The sequence below is a fragment of the Prinia subflava genome, chromosome 8 (genome assembly GCF_021018805.1).
Source record: "Prinia subflava isolate CZ2003 ecotype Zambia chromosome 8, Cam_Psub_1.2, whole genome shotgun sequence".
Lineage (NCBI taxonomy): Eukaryota > Metazoa > Chordata > Aves > Passeriformes > Cisticolidae > Prinia > Prinia subflava.
This window is the reverse complement of record NC_086254.1, coordinates 19,322,349-19,342,895: the sequence shown is the minus strand read 5'-3', so window position 1 is coordinate 19,342,895 and position 20,547 is coordinate 19,322,349. Positions and strand designations below refer to the sequence as shown.

At 55.5% G+C, this 20,547-nt stretch overlaps 3 protein-coding genes across 3 annotated transcripts; 1 reads left to right on the top strand and 2 right to left on the bottom strand.

Moving 5' to 3' along the window:
• The first annotated feature begins 2,322 nt into the window (after positions 1–2,322).
• VAT1 (vesicle amine transport 1) lies at positions 2,323–10,545 on the top strand. The gene is made up of 6 exons (XM_063403949.1): positions 2,323–2,725; positions 3,515–3,722; positions 4,051–4,221; positions 4,309–4,398; positions 5,292–5,533; positions 6,508–10,545. Exons 1-6 carry the CDS (start codon positions 2,399–2,401, stop codon positions 6,607–6,609), a joined length of 1,140 nt encoding a protein of 379 aa, XP_063260019.1. The 5' UTR covers positions 2,323–2,398; the 3' UTR covers positions 6,610–10,545.
• A 275-nt stretch (positions 10,546–10,820) lies between these two features.
• Positions 10,821–17,252, bottom strand: LOC134553800 (uncharacterized). The gene is made up of 5 exons (XM_063403889.1): positions 16,930–17,252; positions 16,130–16,233; positions 12,457–15,204; positions 11,913–12,121; positions 10,821–11,455 (listed from the first exon to the last, which is right to left on the bottom strand). Exons 1-5 carry the CDS (start codon positions 17,105–17,107, stop codon positions 11,386–11,388), a joined length of 3,309 nt encoding a protein of 1,102 aa, XP_063259959.1. The 5' UTR covers positions 17,108–17,252; the 3' UTR covers positions 10,821–11,385.
• A 105-nt stretch (positions 17,253–17,357) lies between these two features.
• Positions 17,358–20,459, bottom strand: IFI35 (interferon induced protein 35). The gene is made up of 9 exons (XM_063403950.1): positions 20,259–20,459; positions 20,095–20,184; positions 19,725–19,877; positions 19,296–19,394; positions 18,838–18,982; positions 18,498–18,619; positions 18,136–18,325; positions 17,766–17,872; positions 17,358–17,654 (listed from the first exon to the last, which is right to left on the bottom strand). Exons 1-9 carry the CDS (start codon positions 20,271–20,273, stop codon positions 17,463–17,465), a joined length of 1,113 nt encoding a protein of 370 aa, XP_063260020.1. The 5' UTR covers positions 20,274–20,459; the 3' UTR covers positions 17,358–17,462.
• Positions 20,460–20,547: the final 88 nt, after the last annotated feature.

Genomic DNA, 20,547 nt, shown 5'->3' with positions numbered 1-20,547 from the left:
TGGGTTTTTTTTATCTTCTGCCTGGTCATTGTTAAAATGTCCTTGAGAGCAGAGGAGAGGGACTGGTAGAGCCCTTCGTAGAAATAAAAGAACAAGCAACAGAGGGCCAGGCAGGGGAGCTGGCACTGCTCCTACTGTGGCACATCCTCCTCAACCCCTTTCATGGGATTGGGGGGGCTGCAAGAGGCTGGAAAAAGCAGAACAGCAGCTGACAGGGAGGTGCAGGGCAGCTGGAAAGAATGAGAGAGAATGAGAACCTCATTCATGAGAGAGGCGGCCTGTGCCCACCTCTGGCAGTAAATCACAAGTGAGCATCATTCAGAAGGGCCCTTGGCCATGTGCTTCTGGGCAGCAAAGCTCACATTTGCAGAGCTTGCTGGAAAATAGGCAAAAGCAGTGAGCATCAATTCCTTTGGGAAAAATAGTTTTCTCCAGCTAATGCTCCATTGCTGTTCTGCCCCAGTGGGATGGGCTGGGGATCCCAGGTCTGCCAGCTCAGACTGTGCCAGCTGCAAGTGCCTGGCCCGTGCCACACACCAGCACCTCCCTGGCTGCTCCCCAAAACAGCTTCACTCACACCAATTCCAGAGCAGCAGCAAGCCACGGCTGACCTTAACCCTGCTGCCTCAATGCAGTGAGAAAACCACCCCTGCAGGACACAGAGTGAAGGGAGTAAGGATTTACAGGGAAAATGTTGCTGACTGAGCTGATAAGGAAAAACTGACCCAGCAACATGGAAGAGACCAAGGCAGAAAGAGCGTCCTGCCCAGCCACAGAGACCTGCCACTGTGCAGAAATGTCCCTGTCCTGTCCAATCTGCTCCAGAGCCTCACACAGCTGGAGCAGTCTTGCAGAAGTGGAATCTGACTTGCCAAATCCACTGCCTTCACTGCCCACTCAGCCTCTGGGGATCATCCCCTGAACTCTGGGGATGATAGAGGCTCCCTTTGGACCAGCATGTTTCATCCACCCCAAGAGCCCTGACATCAGCTGTGAATACAAATCTCTAAAAGAAGGAAGGCTAGGAAAGCTCCTAGGAAGAGTAGGAGAAGATAAAGGATTGGTTTGACTGCCTCTTTCTAATCTGGGATGTGGGAAATGCCCACACATCAGGAAGGCACACCCGTATTTCTCAGAGCTGACCAGAGTCAAAGGGTAAAGCTAGATTGTGGTCCTGCCGTGCAACTGGACTCGAGTCTCCTTCTTGTTCCCACCGCAGCCACGCCAACACCCATAAATCTGCCGCACGGCAGAGCCGCACGATGTGCGGGCTCTGTCCTCCTGCCTCCTTTCCTGTCTTTGTGCTCCTCTTCCTGAGCAGCCCCGGGCGCTGTCAGCGTCAGGGCAGCGCATCCCGGAGCGGGGCCCTGCAGGGCACAGCCGCAGTCGTGCAGAGCTCTGCAGCTCCTGCAGCTCCTGCAGCTCCTGCAGCCCCCGCTGGACTCCTGCAGCCAGGAGATGCCGGGGTTTGCTGATCCGCGGGTCAGCCAGAGCTGTCACAGAGCTGGGAGTGCCCTGCCCTGCACAGGCACCGTGCTGGCTTTTCCTTGGCTTGGGAATGACACAGGAATTTCCCAGCGCACTGATTATCCTCCAGGTGGATTGTATTTTCCTTTGGGGCACGGATATTCTTCTGGCTCCGGGGAAATCTCTGCTTTGCTCGCTTGAGCAGTCACCCTGCAGTGGCTGCGGGTTGTTAGGGATGAGTTCACCAAGCTCTGACAGCTGAGGTGTGGATTGTAAACTGCTCTGCACACACAAAATGGCACAGAACGGGCATTCCCGATGGGAACTGTGATAACAGGGAGCCGAACAGGGATATCCGAGCAGTGAGCTCAGGGAGGAGGCTGATGTCTGCTGGCAGAAAGAGAGGCCGGATCCAGCGATCTGTCCCCACACCCTGCCTAATTTATTTTTCTTTAGTTTCTTTAGAACTCCGCTCCTCCCTCCGAGCTGTGTGCAGCCCGTGCCCCCTCCCTGTGGCCCGCAGCCATCACGGCCGCTGAGCTCCCCGCGAGTGTCAGGATTTCCGCGCTATAAATTGGAGAAGTAACTCAGGGGAAAGGATGCTGCAGCAAAACTGCCATTTCAGCCGTGTCCCCAGGACGCAGCGTGTTTGTTGGAAAAGAGTTATTTAGCAGAAGAAGAAAAAAAAAAAAAAAAAAAAAAAAAAAAAAAAAAAAAAAAAAAGAGGGAGGGGGGGAAGGAATATAAAAGACAAAAAGGGCGGCGCGGAGGAGCAGACGGTCCGTGGCGGCGGGGGCCGGTACGGCTGGGCCCGGGGGCTGACCGGGAGCGCCGCCACGCCCGCCCGAGCCGCTCCGCCCCCGGCCGCGCCCCGGCGCTTCCCCGCCCGCCGCCGCCGCCGCGCCCGCAGCCGCTCCCGCTCCGCACCGCCATGTCCGCCGAGCCGGCCCCGGCCTCCGCCGCCCCCGAGCCGGCCCCCGGCCCCGAGCCGCCGACGGGCGGCGGGGAGGCGGCGGAGCACCGGGCGCTGGTGCTGACGGCGTTCGGCGGCTACGACAAGGTGAAGGTGCAGGCGCGGCGCGGCGCTGCCCCGCGGCCCGGAGAGGTCTCGGTGAGCGTCCGCGCCTGCGGCCTCAATTTCGCCGACCTGATGGCCCGGCAGGGGCTGTACGACCGCCTGCCGCCGCCGCCCGTCTGCCCCGGCATGGAGTGCGCCGGCACCGTCCGCGCCCTCGGCGACGGCGTCCGCGACCGACAGGTGAGGGCGGCCCGGCCCTTTGGCCCCGAACCGCCCCGGCCGGGCCCGGTGCCCGCAGCCCCGGCCGCTCCCCGGCCGCCGGTGGCCGTCCCGGGGCCGGGGCTCCCCGTCGGGGCGGGCCCGGCAGCGCTGAGCCCCCGCCGGGGTCCGTCCGGTCCCACCCGCGGAGGCTTCGGCGGCGACCGGGCGGCGGACAAAGGCCGTGGACAAAGGGGCAGGGCGGGCAGGGATCCCCGGGCCGGCCCGGCTGCTCCGGGAGCTCTGGGGAGGAGCTGAGGACGGCCGTGTGCCTTCGGTTCAGGAGGTTTTCCTAAGTTTGGACGTGCATTTTCCGTGATTGATGCTACTAAACGTTTCCCAAAGGCTCCTGCCTCTTGGCAGGATGATCCTTACAAGGAGCAGCACTGATATTTTTCGGTGTTTAGACTTCTGCTTAGCTTGAGCCAGGAGGGCAGGACATGGTCCTCGTCTCTCTTGCCTTGTTGGGGATGCAGCACGGATCCAGTGGTTGGTTTGGGCAACCACAGTTTGGGTTTGGGTACCACTGCAGAGCCTGGAGTGCCTGTGGTGTCTCTGAGGTTTTTGGGGTGTGCCCAGGTCTGGCTGCCTCCCGATGAGCAGGGAGCAGGCTGTGGTCTCCTGCCTGAGTCCAGCGGTGCTGCAGTCCCTGCAGACCTCTGCACAGAGAAAGAACAGTGTGTGTGCACTAGCTCCGACACAGGGCAAGGGTCTGATGGCTTCTGCTAGCCTTGGGGGATTGTTTGAGGCCACCTTGTGCTCTGATTTTAGGTTGGCGATAAGGTGATGGTCCTGGCTAGGTCGGGGCTCTGGCAAGAAGTGGTGAATGTGCCGGCCAGTCACACCTTCCCCATGCCCGAGGGGATGAGCTTCGAGGAAGCCGCTGCTCTTCTTGTTAACTACATCACTGCCTACATGGTTCTGTTTGACTTTGGAAACCTGAGACCCAACCAGAGCGTCCTCATCCACATGGCTGCAGGTAAACAGTTCTTGCCAGACCGTGCTGAGGCTCTTGGGTTCACCGTGCAGCTTCTGAATAAGTGACATGGGTGGGGAAATGGGGAATGGGGCTGCACTGACAAAATGTCACCTAGCAGAGATGCAGGCTTCCTGCTGGCCCCATTTCCCAGCAGCTGGGGTCAGTCTCTCCTGGTGTGTCCCAGGCATCAACCTCCCCAGGCAGAGCCTCTATTCCCCACACTGCTGTGCTGTGTGATCAGTACAGGCAGGGATAATTCACCTCCTCAGAGGTTTTTCTGACTGCCGGGGCTGTTTGCTTCTAAATCTTTCTCACTGCTGGTTTTCAGGTGGTGTGGGAACTGCTGCCATCCAGCTGTGCAAGACTGTAGAAAATGTCACCATTTTTGGCACAGCATCTGCCTCCAAGCACGATGTACTCAAGGAGAGCGGGGTTGCTCACCCCATTGACTACAGAACGATGGATTACGCAGAGGAGGTCCGGAAAATCTCTCCCAAAGGTACGACCTGGTGGAGGGCTTCTGCAACTGTCTTGCATTTCTTGCAATTGCAAAAAAACTTCTATTTACTTCCAATTCCCTCTCTAGGTGTTGACATTGTCCTGGACCCGCTGGGAGGAGCTGATACATCCAAAGCTTTTAACCTGTTGAAGCCGATGGGCAAAGTCATCACTTATGGTGAGTGTGAGCAGACCCAGGGACTGTGGGATGGTGGGCTGGGATCCACACAGGAATGCTCCATGTCTGGCTGCATGGCTGTCAGGGATCATCACTATTCCCCCCTGCACCATGTGTTGTAGTTCTGTTGTTTTATTTGGGTCTTCAGGATGCTTTGGGTTGGTGAAATACTGAGGGCAGTGAGATTTGTCCCCAGGGCTGTGCTCACAGGCTCCAAGGCTCTTCCCTCCCATGGTGAAATCTCTCTTGGGGTAAAAGCTGGTGCCTGCAGGGGAAGCTGGAATGTCCTCAGGGAGGAATACTGGCTCAGCTGCTTTGTCTAGGCTGAGTTAATGCACAGCCTTGCTTTTCTTTTAGAGGATGTGTGGGAGATGAGGTTTGAGGCTACTGAATGCTTATCTCTCCATTCCCCAGCCCTGGAACACTGTGATTTTGTCCCATACACAAAGCCCTCACACAACCCCCAGTGGGATTCCAGACACTTGCAGCAGTGTGCTGCTTTGGTTGTCCCAGCCACTGCAGGGTGTGATTCCCCTGAAGAAGCAGGGCTGTAGGAGAAGGGGAAAGAAGCCTGGCTGGATGTCACATGTAACCCTTTCTTACCTCTGCCAGCGCCCCAGCTCAGCTGCACTGCTGCTGCCTTAGGAAGGCCAGAGAGAGTAGTTGTTCTGCATTTTTTTTCCATATGAGTGCTGATAATCCAAATTCTGCATCTCTTGAGGCTGAGGCAAGTGCCTGTTTGTGTTGAAGGTTGACTGGACAGGTTGTGTGGTCCAGTTCTCAGCTCTTCCTCACTATGCTGAGTTCCCCTGTGTGTGGTGTGAGCTGTTCCATGGGATGCCCACTGCCTCTTGGGTTTTGTTCCAACTTTCCTGTGGCTTTCTTCTTTTCAGGTGTAGCAAACCTGCTCACTGGGCAGAAGAAGAACCTCATGGCTATGGCTAAAACCTGGTGGAACCAGTTCAGCATCACTGCCTTGCAGCTCCTGCACCAGAACAAGGCTGTGTGTGGCTACCATCTCGGATATATGGATGAAGAAGTTGAGCTTCTCAGAAGCGTTGTTACCAAGCTGGTTAACCTGTACAGTCAAGGCAAAATCAAGCCCAAAATAGATTCTGTTTGGCCCTTTGATCAGGTGAGTCTGAGCTGACATACAGGCAGGCAGTGGTACAAGAGTGAGGGCCTTGTTCCTGGAGCCTGAACTGCTGAAAGCCTCTAACAACCATCTGTTCTCAGTGCTTTATTCCTCTTAGAATATGAAGGCTGAGTAAAGTGGCTGGGCTGTTCTGCTCCAGTGCCCAGGGCTGGGCAATGCCAGACAGAGTCCCTGTGGAGCAGGGCAGGTGCTCCACGGGCAGCCAGGAGGGGGCTGGGCTGTGCATCAGCCTGGAGTGTGCCCTGAGCAGTCTGCACCCTGTAATTAAGCAGACAGATGGGAAGGTTGCTGCTGCCCTTCCAAGGGTGCAGAAGAGCTCAGGCAATGAAGCAGAATGAGGATATTAGAAGGGAGCAGAAGGTTTTTCAGCAGCTCTGCTCTGCTCAGGGTTATTGCATTGATGTGTCCAGGCAGAGTCTGGCTCTTCCCTTGGGAATCCTGTGCTGGGGCAGGACTTGCTGCAGGGCAGCAAAGAACTTAGTGGTGATCAGTCAGTGTTCATAGCTGAGAACTAGACTGATGCAAAGGTTTAAGGAAAGCTTTGATTCCAGGCCTGGCCCAGGTACTTAAAGATAATAATGATACAATTCTGTGCATTTATTGTTTTGTGTAGCTGGTGGAGGCTTTGTCCTCCTGGCAGATGGGTGGATTCCTCCCTTTGGAGAGGAACCTGAGGTGACACACGCTGCAGTTCCACATTTGTGTGAGCAGAGCATCCTTGTGTGTGTTAAGGTTGGGCTGTGTGAATTCTTGAGGACAGTTTCCTGTGGGTTTTTTGGGGTAGTTGCCCAGGTCTGTGCAGAGGCAGCTGAATGCCTGTGACTTGCCTGCACTGCCAGGAAAGCCTGCCAGCTGTGCCTCAGACTGGTCTGGGGATGCTGAGGGGATGGATCAGGAAGGGCAGGGATGCACTCTGCAGTGGTGGGGCTCTAACCAGGCTCCTTTTCTTCCAGGTGGCAGAGGCTATGAAGCAGATGCAAGAAAAGAAGAATGTTGGAAAAGTCATCCTGGTTCCTGAAGCACCCAAGGAAGAATCCAAAAAAGCAGAGAACTAAGGAGAAGAGATGTATGCAGATTATGAATTCATGGTTCAACTCCCTGATCTCTTTGGGACCTGGAAATGGACAGATCAGTATCTTCCATCTTTCACCAGTACAAGAACATCATGGTTGTCATTCAGATGAGGTTTGCATGCTCTTGTTGTGACTGACCCTTTGCCAGATATGCCTCCTGCTCTCTCTTTTGAAGCCTGTTTATTTCATACTGTTTTCTAACCACTTATTTCTCCACTGAATTTCCAGACTAACCTTATTTTTCTTTGGCAGTGAGGCTGAAGCTTCCAAGCAGTTGGTGACTAACAGCTGCACAGCCTGTCACTGTAAAATCACAGCACAATGTACTGTAACAACTGCCAAGTGTCTCTGCAGAAGCTGAGCCCTGCTGCAGCCTTTGCACTGTCAGCTTTGGGAAGCCTGTTCAGCAGAGGATTGGCCAAATGTAGGATGTTTCCTCCACAGCCAAAGAAAAACCAAAGCAGGCCTAGTTTAATTTGAGCAGGGGTTTCTCTTCTGTTCACACTAACCCAGCTCTATTCCCTGTGCTTTTTGCAGACCACTAACACAGCCAGACAGTAACAGCTCATGTTGGTTTTGCCTTGGCCATCCTGGCAATTTGGAGTCTATGTCATATCATTCTTCATTTGCAGTCACAGGCTGGGCTGGGCTATGTCTGACTACAGAAGAAAAGTTTCAATGAGCTAACCTGATCCTGTCCATTTTCTATTTCCAAATTGTATGGAGAGATCTGAGCAGTGTCTGATCCTTAGAGACCTTAAGGACTCAACTGTGTCTCAAACAACTGGAACAATTCATGTTGGCTCTGTGCTTTATTATGTTGGGCTCCAAGTTGACATTGTTAGGGCTTCACCCCTTGTCTTTATATTTCCAAGTATTGAATTGGACTTCACTGAGATGGAAACAGTCTCCTGTTAATGCTTTGTGCAGTGCACTGAGGAGGTGTTGCTGGTCCTGTGGGCTGCCTGCCCAGTAGCCCGGGCTGGCTCTCCCTGTGGCACACTGGTTGGTAAAGCAGTTGCCAGGGTAGCAGTTAGATGATAAACAGCCCAGCTGTGTGTCAAGCCTCTTGACCTGCACATTCTGAGCAGTTTTCCATCGTGTCCTCACTCATTTGCTGCTGCAGGGCTTGGCTCTTTTCCCCTGAATCTGTCTTGGGGTTCCAAGTGCTGAGGGTTCAGGAGCTGCCTGGGATGCTCCTCTCTGTACCAGAACTGTGTTTCTCTTCTGCTTTTCTTTCCTTGTGTGCATTTGGAAACGGAGCTGTGTAGAGACCCAAGCCCAGCTCTGTGAGCACCCTGAGTCCTGGCTGATGCTGTCCTTCCCACTGGGCCCTGCTTGCAGCCCTGGGCAGCTCTGGTGCTGTTGGTGCTCACTTGGCATGGATTGTAGGTGTGGTGGGCTTTTGGGTTTCATTCTGGATTTGAAATGGGCACCAAGAAGAGCTGCCCATCATGGAAGATCTCGTGCTCCAGAAGCAAAACCTTGACACTAGAATCCTGCTTAACTAGCCTGCTTAACTAGCCCACAGGGAGGGCCCAGGGCCCAAGGAGGGCAGGTACCCGCTGGGCACAGGGCTGGGCACACAACAGAGCCCACCCCACACAGGGCTGGGGTTCCTCTCTGGCTTCTCCCTCAGCCTGCTCAGTGGGACTCCTGTCTCCAGCTTGTGTTTCAGGTGCTTGGGCTCAGTCCAGAGTTCTTTAGCAATGCATAGGCACAGCTTCCAGGGGTCTTGCCCTAGCTAAGTTTAAATATTGCAACAACCTTGTTCCCTACAACCTCAGAGGAGTGCTGGAGTCCTCTCACAGATCCTTGTCAGTTCATCTCTTGAACTTCATAAACACAGGCTGGTGGAACTCTCAAGCACAACTTTTTACCTTTCTGAATCCACAATCTTGCTGCTTCTTTCAGCCTGCCCTGTCATGCTAATTTAGATTGAATCCAACAGCATCTAATGCTACTTTACCAGGTGTGAACACAGAAGGACTGTCTAAATTGCTGAAATGGAAAATCTGGACCCGTTCCTGTGAGAAACTGGACTTCACCTTGATGACAGGGCAGCATGCCCCAAAGGCACACAACCCTGCACATCTTCCAGCTCTGCTCCATTGTAAAAGGGAAATTTTATGGTGTGTTTCACAGTAACATCCTCTCCCTGCTTTATTCTGAGCCAGTCTCGTGCTCAGTGCCTTACGTGGATGGCCTGGGGTGTGGCAGGGCTCTCACAGCTCCCTCTGCCCTGCTGCCTCCTGTGCCCCACGGGAAACAGCACCTCGGTGCCTTCTGCTACAGGACCAGGAAGTCACTGGGGCCTTTTCCATTCCGGCCTTTCAAAGTATTGCCAAAACCCTGTTTTAACTCCCATTAGCTCTGTTTTGTGAACACTGGTGATGTCGTTGGACTTTCCATGAATTAGTTTTCTCTCCCCGGCTGTTCCAGCCCTTTCTGGGGCTGAGCTGGTGGTTCTGTACCCCCCCAGTCCAAAAGTCCTGTTGTAAAGTCCTTGTCTCTCCCAGGTTTGGCTCCAGAGTCAGCCTTGAGTGAGGCTTTATCAGCTGCCCCAGCCTTGACTCTTTGGAAACAATCTGAGCTCCCGGCTCTCTTCGGGCTCACGTGTTTTCTACCTAGAAATTCCTGGAGCCCTTATCAAGGCAGGAATGCCAGGCAGTTACTGCCTGTTGGAGTTCAGCACTGGCTATTTTGTGTCTCTTGGTAGCCACTGTGTTTTCTACAGCAAGCCCAAGGTTAAATGTAACCTTGCCATCCTCCACCTCTGCTCAAGGCTCTGCTCTAGGTGGGTGTGGTTGGTTGTGTTTTGGTTTTTTACTTTTCTTTTTTACGGGCCAATAAGTATAGAACCTATGTCAAACAACTTTCAAGTGTCTTAATCAAGTTAACCAGCGGGTTTGTATACTAAGGACCAAAGCATAGAAAACCAAAACGAAACCCTAGGATAAAAATCATTCCATTCAATGTTGCTTGTTTAGGGCAAAGTTGTGCTACTGAGGAACTGGGAGATTCCCGTACTTAATCATGTGTGCCATTCCAGAAGTGCAATTTAATGTTTCTTTTACTGATTGTCTGAGACTCAAAGGTTGTGCCATGAGGAGTCCCAAGTGGAAGTGGAAGGGGCTGATGAGGGGAGGGGGCACTCACAGCCCTGCCTGCTGCGGGGGGCTCAGTGAGTGCCTCTCCTGTCATTGCTGTAGTGGCCTCCCAGCCTGGCGCTGCTGACCTTGGACAAAGTGCAACTCCTTTGCTGTCACCAGGCAGCAGTTGCCACATTTTTGACTCTCTGGTTCTCTGGAGCTCACTTGTGTTGTAGATGACTGCAGGAGGGGAAGGGAGCAGAGGTGGCCACCCCTTGCACTGAGGAGTGTGGCCCCTGCCAAGTGCTCTGGGAAGGAGTTCAGCATCATATTGTGTTTCAGACACCTGTATTAAACTAGAATTGATTGGCCAGGGAGGAGTAAGAAGCTGTGTGTGTGAGGCTTCAGCTGGTGCAGGATCCTGGCCTGCTGACAGCTGCTATCATAGGTGTTAAACCACTCTGGTTGCCTGCAGTCTCTGGTGTGCTGAGCCCTCGTGATGGCAAAGTGTTATTGGCAAGTAGTACATGAGCATGATGTGAAACGTGTTAGACTCTGAGCGAGCCTCTCACAGCATATGGTCTGGTCTGTACTGTCTGAATTGTGTTGATTTGCAGATTTGTGATATGAGTGATGCTCATTCTACAGACACATAGCAAATCTTTTGTTTAAAAAATGTATTTCGCTTTGTGCGTGTAACCAAGTTGGACAGAAGACAACTGCAGCACTGCTGTTTACATGACTCCAATGTGTACTGCTCCTCTGTCAAATGTTACCATATGCCTTATGTGTTTCAAATGTTAATTAAAACCATAACAAAACCTTCCCCAGTATGCTGCTCAGGTTTCTGTTGTGGTGAGCCCTCTGCCCACAGCTCAGGGCAGGTTCAGTTGACATCTCCCAGCATGAGGAGATGCCTCTGCTCTCACGGACAACTGTTAATTGTGGGCTTGAGTGTTGTTCCTGACACTATTCCTGGAGGGCAGCCACAGTGATTTTTGTTTGTGAAACCTTTAGCTGGGCTCTGCACTTTGTTTTTGGGTGTCTCAATAGCCAGGTGGGACTGAAGTGGGTGCCTGGGCTGAGGGTTAGACAAGGCATGAACAGCCACTACCAAACATGAGATTAATTCCTTTTATTTGTGAGCAGAGACTCTGTCCCTGGGAGGCAGCTGTTCATGTTCTCCTCCAGAGAGCACCAGGTCACCTGCTGGCCTCAGAGCAGGGGCTGGGGAGGGGCTGGAGCGTGGGGCTGCCAGCATGAAGAGCTGACACTGAGGACAGTTCATCCGCCTGTAGGGGCAGGAGGTGGAAGAGACTTCCAGAAGCTGAGGCTGAGCTAGGTGCAGACTGGTTTGTGCCCAGGTTTGTGTCTGCTACTGAAAGCCACACGAGGCTCAGCTGAAATCAGCTCTGTGACTGGCTGGCAGGACACGCATCCAAGAGGAGCTGGAGTTTTTGGGAAGCACTGATCCATGCAGAGGCCTGCATGGGCCAGGGACAGAGGTGCTGCTCTTTGTTAATGTGCAGATTTCTGGCTATGTCTGGGGAATGCAGGAGCTCCTTCAACAAACACCTGCATTTTCCTGAGCTGTCTCTGTTAAGATGCAGTTTTCTCAGCAGAAAAAGAAGGTAAGGGGGAGGCACAGGCTGTGGCTGAGGGAGAATCACATAAGGTTCAGTTGATTCAGGACTGTGCTGACCTCACTGAGGTACTCGTCATCCGGGTAGCCATTCCTGTGGGACAGAGAGGAAGCACTGTAAATCCTGCTGATCTGCCAAAACCACAGTGGGAAACAGCCCTTTCTTTTTGCCCTAATGCTTTAGCAGAGTGAAAGAGAGTGGAAGTCCTGCTCCTGGGATGTCCTGCTGTCTGCAGGCACAGCTTGTACCCAGCACTGTCATGGGAAAGGCTGTAAGTGAACAGGGCCCAGAATTCTTGTCCATGGGGAACGTTTCCACACCACTTATTGTTGTGGGATGGGCAAAGGCTTTTGCTCCAGCTGGAGGGTGCCAGGGCTGGTCTGCCATGCCACAGCTGCCCTGCAAGCTGAATCAAAACCAACTCTGCCACTGTGGGAGGGTGGAAGAGCCATCCCTGCCAGGATTTGTTGAGCTGGAGCTATGCTTCTCCTCCCCCAATTGTTAAAAACCCACAGCCATACCCAGAAGCTTAGGATGAGCTGGGCCATACCTGGCTTTGCCTCCATCGCAGGAGGTTTTGTGGGGGATAAATCCCCAAGTTACTCTTTCTTCTCCATTGCAGGACTTGATCTGGAATGTCAGCCCACGTTCAAATGCCTCTCTCATCAGCTCTGCTGTCTTCATCCCTTCTTCGTTATTAGGCAGGAAGGCACAGAAAACTCCCCCTTTGTAAGGCTGTCCTGGGCGAGGGTCCCCAACCTTAAAACAGGAATAAGACCTGTTAAACATGGCTGGAGTGCTGTGCCTCTGAGGGGATTTCTAAGGTTTGTCTAGCTTGAAAACTACACTGATGACCATGATCCCTAAGGGCTGATAGTCACTGTCAGCTCAAACCAGAGGTCACACATGCTCTTGAGAAGTAGCAAGCTGCTCCAAAACCTGGTGTGGAGCTTTTTGCCTTTCATAGGTTAATACCTCTGCTCCTTTCAGGGGGCAGGGAGTGTGGCTGCTCTTTTTCCCCCCCCCAGCCACTCTGACAGGACCCTCCCCGTGCGGGCTGCAGTGGGCTGGGGAAGCTCTGTGGTGGTACTTACCCCCTGCACGCCATCAGGGATGCTGTAAACAACCTGAAGTGTTTCGGTCTGAGGGTATCCAGGCAGGCTCTGAGACAAGGAGCAGACCTTCACTGTCCCCCTGATCTTGCAGCTTGGGACAGCTGAGGAGGGTCTGTCTGCTGCAAAACGTGTCCTGCTTGAGACATTGCCGCAGTGGCAAACATGACACGGGCACGGAAGGATTGTGGTGCTTTTCTGTCCAAGGCTGGGGTCTCTTCTCTGCTGTGATGGAAGCTCAGGCTCCTCCTGCTCAATGGTCCTGCCCCTTGGGAGCTGGGCCCTCCCCTGATTCGTGGGCTCTGCTGCAGGTGCCTGTTGGACCACAGTTGGTGGTGGCTCAGCAGCCGTGGCCCTGGCTAGCCTGGGGGACAGAGAGTGAGGAGCTCCATCAGCTGCAGGGACTGGAGAGTGCTGCTGTCCCATTGCTTTGTGGTGGCCCCCTCTGCTCTTGTCTCCTGCAAGCTGGAATCTGTCTGGCAAGACTTGTTTGACTCTGGTGGTGTCAGGCTCCCCCAGAAACAGTTTTGTCTTCCTTGGTTCCTGGGACTCCCTTAGGCCAGGAGAACTTGGCTTATCCCCTGCACCAAGGCCCAGAAAGCTGCTTCCTCCTCTCCCAGACACAGAATCAATATGGTCCCCGGCCTTCTCCTGCCCCCAAGCCTGCTGGAACCTCAAAGGACTGGAGCCCCTCTTTTTCTCAGCCTCTGGCATGCAGGAAGCCCTGGACACATGTTTAGAGTGTACTTGATTGCTGATATTCCCGGGCTGTAGGGAATTCGGGCTGCCAGAAAGGGCTGCATCCAGCACTGCGTCCTGGCTTCTGCTTGGCTGCATGATGCTTGATTTCCCTGGACTCTCTGATGCAGCAGACATAGATAAAGACTTCATGGCAGAGAGCCTCCTGGAAGAAAACATCTGGAAAGCCTCATACACTCCTGGCAGCACATCCCTGGGGCAGACATAAAAGAGCTTGTCCTTGTGTTTTCTGAAGCAAACCTGGAAGGATTTTCCTTGCAAGAGGCTGCACAGTTCATTCAGGTCACTGTCATCTGGACCAGGGACATTGAGATCTGAGTAGCTCATATTCCCACAGACCAAGTCAGGGCACATCTGCACAAGGTTTTCCACCTTCAGTTTAGCCTGGGACAGCCTTTTGCTGTCTGTTGCCTGCAGCATCAGCAGTGTGCGGTTCCCACCGTCGCACTCCAACACATACAGCCCTTCATTCTTGCACAGCTCAGAGATAGTGTCTGGGTAGATAGCCTTCAGGTAAAACCACTGCAGAAAGTCCAGGGTCATGTCCTCTCTCAACTTGCTGTTGTTTTCCTCTGCAGCTTGTAGGGAGATGTTGGACTGTTGCAGCTTGGATGCAGAGAGCAGTGTCCCATCAGAGATGCTGGAGGAGGCAGTGAGGGGGTGGTGCCCAGTAGGATCTGAGCCTTTAGAATCCTCAGGACGCTGAAAAGTGCTGCTTTCTTTGCCTGCACAGGGCAACAGCACCTTTTGGCCTGTGCGTCTGGCACCTCCTTCCACATGGTCCCTTTCTGTGGGTCTGTTCTGCTGAGGCTCTGCTGCTGACCCCAGAACTTTATCTGTCATTGGGGTGTGAGGCCGATGCTGCTGGCTCAGTGCACTCAGAGCAGGAGCATCTGTCTCTAATGAATGTTGCCCAGAAAGCTGCAGCTGTCCCTCCAGTGGAGAGTCCTGATTCAGCAAGAGGCCCTGGCCAGCCTGAGATCCGTCACCTTTCAGGGTGCTGAAGTTGGCAGCTAGCTTGAACTCACCTTTCACCTCCAGCCTGCTTGGGCTAAGCCTTCTGGCTGGAGTACCCACAGGCTCTTTGGGCAGGGGTAGTGCAGCCTCTGTGGTGCCAGAGGGCTGGGAGCTGCTCAGCGGGCTCACCGTGCGTGCAGCACTTCTCCTGGTGACAGAATCCTGAAGGAACTGCTTGGCCTGGGACACATCAATAGGCTTTCCAAGAAGATAAAGATTCTTCCCATCCTCGTGGCAGAGCAACTGGGGGCACAGCTGCTGCAGCTCACATGTCAGAGCCGTGAGCTCCTGGCTGTCCATCCCCAGCCTTTCCTTGGCAATCTTCTCCTTGTGCAGGCTCGCCTTCAGCTGCTGGTGGAGCTGCTGCAGGGCCAGGTGGGCCTGGCGCAGGGCATTCCTGTTCCCAGTGCCACCTCCAGCTGGCCGGAGGTACAAGATAGCGGTGCCATTGGCCATGACATCCACCACTTCCACGTGGTGCTGGCGCAGCACGCCTTGGTACTCAGCAGCACAGACCTTCTGCATGTACAAATAGATGTCCAAGTCCATTGGTAGGGAGAAGTCCTCCACAGCTTCCCCCCTCACGGGGCTCTGAGGTGATGGGACTTTAGCTGCTGTTTCATGCACCTGGTCCCCATTTGGCAGCTTTGCTGTCTCTTGTGCTGACTGAATGAAGTCAAGCACTTGCTGGTGCTCCTGCATTCCCATCTCTTCGGACGAACACCTGGAACCTGGCCGGAAGATCTCGCCAACACTTTGATTCTTGAGCTGCAGGCTGTCCAGCAGGTCTTGGCTCAAGATCTGCAGCTGAGTGAAAGGTCCCTGGACTATGCAGTGCATATTCTTGGAGTCGAAGCTGAGCTGCACATTGCTGTTCTTTTGCAAGTCCCTCAGGAGGGTTTTGCCCATGGGCAGCCTGCTATAGTCAATTGTCATGCAGGCAGCGATGAAGATCTGCAAGTAGATAGGAAAGGAATGAGAGAGCAAGGACCAAAACCAACCCCTTCCAAAGGCAGGGAGAAGGCCAGTGCACCTGGCCCCTGCGTCACTGTGACAGAAGAGGTGACACCCTCTTCCACCTCTCTCCCTCAGCATCCTACTTGCAAGAGAGATGGACCCTGATAGAGACATGACCAAAAGACCCAGACTAAGCAAGACCCAGACTAAGACTTGTGCACTCGTCAAAAGCTTTCTGCAAACAAGGAATCAGACAGGGAAATTGCACAGAGATGAGGCCACATTTCTACACACTGGGAGCTCTTCAAAAGGCCCAAACCTAAGAAATCCCCTATTGTTTCTGCATCTGAAATGCAGATGCTCTCTTGCCCTTGGAGAGCTTCAGCTCCAGATCTTCACACAGTTTTAGCACCACAGGCTTGCAAAAAGGTCTGCAAGGCCAGGCTAATTCCCACGTCCTTGTTTTTGGGGCTCAGACATGAAAATAAGAGACATGGCTCCTGCCACAGTCTCTTGAGACTGGAGGAAGAGTCAAGAACTCTCCAATGCTTCCTAGACACCACCATGTCTGTATGCTAAGCTTTCCTGAGAAGGAAAGAGGAACAATACACTGTATGTCCAGCTGATGACACGACAGAGGCATTAACAGGATCCCCTGTGTGCTGCCAGATGGACTGGGGAAAAGTGCCTGTTCTCTCCAGCCTGACTGCCCATCATTTGACAGGCACAAATGCCAGATGACTGAGTGCACAGCCTCCCTGTGCTATTAGCACAGAAAAAAAAAATCTTGATTTGAATATGAATGAAAATGGATTTAGCTGTAATTAAGATGAAAGAAGAGATTGAGGTCTCCTTTCTCGAGCTGTCTGCCAGGCACAGAGTCTGTGTGGGAGCAGCTGGGGCTGCCATGTCCCCTCAGTACCTCATCAGGGCTCAGCTCTGCAGGGTGCAGTATCACCTCCAGCGGGTACCGTGTCCTCCCGATGGCCAGCACGTGGTTTTTCACATTCAGGATCCTCTGGGCCACTGGTGGGAAAAGCCACCCGAACCTGCGTCAGCCCAGCTGAGGGACAGCAGTGGGGCCGTGGGGCTGGGGACAGTGGGACAGCAGGACAGACAGTGATGGGAGAGGGAACAGCAGGACTGGGGACAGCTGGAGAGGGGATGGCGGGCTTGGGGATGGTGGGACAGGGAAGAGTGGGGTTAGGGATAGTAGGACAGGGAAAAGCGGGGTTAGGGATGGCGGGACAGGGAAAAGTGGGGTTAGGGATGGTGGGACAGGGAAAAGCGGGGATAGGGATGGTGGGACAGGGAAAAGCAGGGTTAGGGATGGCGGAACAGGGAAAAGTGGGGATAGGGATGATGGGACAAAGAAAAGTGGGGTTAGCAATGGTGGGACAGGGAAGAGTCGGGCTGGGGATGGTGGGGCAGGGAAGAGTCAGGCTGGGGATAGTAGGACAGGGAAAAGTGGGGTTAGGGATGGTGGGACAAGGAAAAGCGGGGTTAGGGATGGTGGGACAAGGAAAAGCGGGGTTAGGGATGGTGGGACAAGGAAAAGCGGGGTTAGGGATGGTGGGACAAGGAAAAGCGGGGTTAGGGATGGTGGGACGGCAGAAAGTGGGGTTAGGGATGGTGGGACAGGGAAAATCGGGGTTAGGGATGGTGAGACAGGGAAGAGTCGGGCTGGGGATGGTGGCACAGGCCTGGCCCCCGCGGCGTTACCTTCTGGCACCTCGAAGGTGATGAGGGCGCAGGGCGGGGAGCCGGGCAGCACCCGGACCTCGGCAACGTCTCCGCCGCCGTTGCGGGTGCGTTGGAAGTGAATGGTCAGCTTGTCGGCCGCCCTCTCGGGGGGCAGCTCGGCGGGGAAGCCCTGCACCCACACCGTGCGCCCAGCCATGCCCGCGGCGGCGGCTGCCCGGGCCCCGCCACACCGGGCCCTCACCGGCCCTGCGGCCCCGGCTCCGGTCTCCGCCCCGGCCTGGCCGCCGAGGTGAAATGAAAGCGAAAGCGGGGCCGCCCCGCCCTGGGCCCCGCGGGAAGGCGCGGCCCGGCCCTCAGAGCGCGGCCGGGGAAAGGCCCGGCCTCCCGCAGGCAGCGCCCGGCCCGACCCTGCCCCGACCCGGCCCCAGCACAACAGACACGGAGGGTGCTCGCAACAGACGCTTTAATACCCCCGTGCACGAGCGCCAACGGCCCCGCCGAGCGCCTCAGCGGCTGCCGGGGCGCCCACGCGAGCCTGCCGGTGGCCGGGACTAGCTCGTGTCCTCCACGAACACGGCCGAGCCCGCCCGCCCCGCCGGCACGTAGGCGAGGGCATCCACCTCCCCGCCGCCGCGGCTGGCCTTCTGGAAGTGGATCTCCAGCGCGTCCCGCATGGACTCCTCGCTCAGCACATCGGGGATGCCCGAGAGCAGCACGGTCCTGGGGCAGCGGGAGGGCTGGAGCTGGGCAGAGCAGGGGGTGAGCTGCAGAGCAGGGCAGGGAGAGGGGCTTCAGGAGCCCCCCGGCCTGGGCTGCTCAACCCAGGCTGGTGGGTACTGGGTTCATGCCCTTACCTGCAGGTTAGAGATGTCCCCACTCATGTATGGTGATATTTTGATTTTGTATTTCCCTTTCCCAATGGGCACCTGGGTATGTCCTCTTTCAATCAGCGACTGTGCCACTGCATACAGAGAGGAAAGCCCTGAGCTGCCCAGGTCCCAGGTAAGCTCCAGGGGAGGTTCTGTCCCTGGCACAGGCACCAGGGCTGACACTGCCCAACTCATTGCTCAGCTCACCCACACCAGCACAGTTTTGGGGGAGACAGGACAGCCTGGGGCGCACTCTATCTTCCCTGTTCCCCAAACACAGCTTCATCTGCTCTCAGATTTCCCCCCAGACCAGGCTGGGCTGCTCCACCCTTGCCAGCCATCCAAGCCCACACACCTCCATCTTCTGTGAAGGTCAGCACCACCTGGTCAGAGTCCTCCAGGAACTCCCTGCTATCCACCTCGCTGCCCCCATTCTTTGTCTTGCTGAAGAAGAGCTCCAGCTTGTCCAGCAGTGCCTCCTTGGAGATGTCCAGGCTGGGCAAGTCGGACAGGAGGATGCTCCTGCTGCTCTGAGTCAGCCTGATCTGTGGGCAGCACCGGCCAGTGGGTGCCAGGGCAGGCCTGGCCCCAGAGCTCAGGGGAGCAGTGCTGGGTGTAGCTGGTGGCAGTGCCCTGTTCGAGGCAGGCTCAGACAGGGAAAGCAGCACGCCCAGGGCAGCTCCACGGCATGGGGAGCAGGGGACCCATGGGCCCTACCTCCAGGGCAGAGGGCAGCAGGATGTCCACTGGCACTGCCTGCACTCGCACTCTGCACTGGTCGAGCTCCTCACAGCTCAGCTGCACCGTGTGCTCCCTCATCTCTGTGATCCTCTGGGCCACTGCGAGCAGGGAGAGCCCTCAGCACAGGGGAGTGACTGCCCACTCCCAGCGCTGTGGGGGACAGCACACGGCACAGCAAAGGTGTCGGGGAGGGGGCACAGCCCCACACAAGGCAGGGAGAGGGGCAGCACCAAGCTCTGGCACAGGGAGGGGGCACGGGGCAGGCCCCAAAATGGTCAAAGACACCTGGCCAGAGCAGTGCTCTTCTCACACTTACCCTTTGCCTCCTCAAAGGTGATGAGAGCTGAGCCCCCCGGCAGAGGGTAGCGGATCAGTGGGGTGAGCATCAGATTGTTCATGTCCTCCTTGTTTGCTGTGCGTCCCTTAAAGATCATTTTCTTTTCTGGCAAGGTAAGCAGCATCTAGATTCAAGTAAAGACAGCACCTGGAGGAGACTGGACCCTGCACGGGGCATGTCCCTGCCAATCCACGGGCTACAAATAAACTCATGGCTCAAATAAACAGCTGAAGAACCTCAGCAGAGGCTCTCCTAGTGTCTGGCTGTGCCTGGAATCCCAAAGCCATGACCAGAGCTCCTGGCCCTGGCAGAGGAGCTGCCTGTTTGCAGGAGCTGTTCCAGTCATCACACAGTGCCCAGCTGCATTCACCTGCAGCTTCTCCAGCCAGCCTTGTGTCCTTGCCAACAGACCCAAGTGCCCACACACATTCTGTTACCATCACAGGATCATTCTTCTTCTTCAGTTCTTCCAGTTTATTTTTCAGAACCTGCTTCTCCTGCCTCAGTCTGTTGTTCTCCTCCTTTATTGCAGAAATCTGGAAGGAAGGAAAGAGTGGGAAGTAGGGAACACCAGGACAGGAGGGGCTGCAGTACATTTCTGTTCTGAGCACAGCACTGTTCTTGGGCACATAACTCTCCCCTATTCTCCTGCTCTTGACTGCCTGCAGCTCTGCCCTGGCTCTTCTGCTTTGAGGACAGCCCTCCCTTCACTGCAGCACTGCCTCACTTCTGAGCGCAGACCTTATATTGCCCATGAAACCTCCACTGGATCCCAAGCAAGTGATGTCAGAGCAGTGACCTGTGTGATGCAGACCCTGCACTCCCTGCCCCCTTCCAAGCCCAAGACACATCCACTGACCACCGACCTGCTGGGCTCTTTCTTCATCTCCCTTTAAAGGCAGTTGTTGCTCCGAAATTTTATGAAGTTCTTCTTTCCTCAGCTCTTGTGTCCTTTGCTCTGCAGCTTCCTTGGCCACCTGTAGCTTTGCATGATCTTGCTCCAGAACACTGTAAAGCTCCTGTGAGAAGCACCATCAGCAATGGTGATGACATTGTGTCACCCCCAGCAGCCACCCAGCCCCGGCTGTGCCTTCGGGAATGAGCCCGGACCCTAGAACAGGCTCTCCCCTCCATGGATTACTCCTCTCTGCCGCCTCTGACCGGTAGTCCTAGAAAAGACACTCGACCTTCTTAGCCAGGGCCGACCAACCCCTCCCTCGGGCCAGCCAGACCCACCTTGCACCGCTCGATCTCCCGGCGGAGCTGCTCGGGGCTCTCCGAGCCATCCTCCTGCGGGTCGTCCTTGGAGAGCAGCCGGACGGAGTCCTAAAGACAGGAGGGGTCTCAGCCTCACTGCGCCGCCCCCCGCCCGCAGGTCCCGTGGCTCGGCTCTCCCTCACCTCCTCCGAATCCATCCCCGCGGTGCTGCCGCAGCACGGACCGGAGCCCCGGTCCCGAGGGGAGCCCTGCCCGCCGCGACCGCTCTCCCTGCTCGGTCCCTGCCACCGGGGGCCCCGCGGCCGTTCCCGCCTTTCGCTTTCGTTTCCGCGGCCTCGCCCCGCCCCGGCCCCTCCGAGCGCAGCCCCGACCGCGGCCCGGGGGCGGCGGAAGGCCGGGCCCGCCCCGCCCGGTACTCATCACCCTCATCCTCCCTCCTCCCGCCCTGTCTAACTCGCCCTCCCCGAGCAC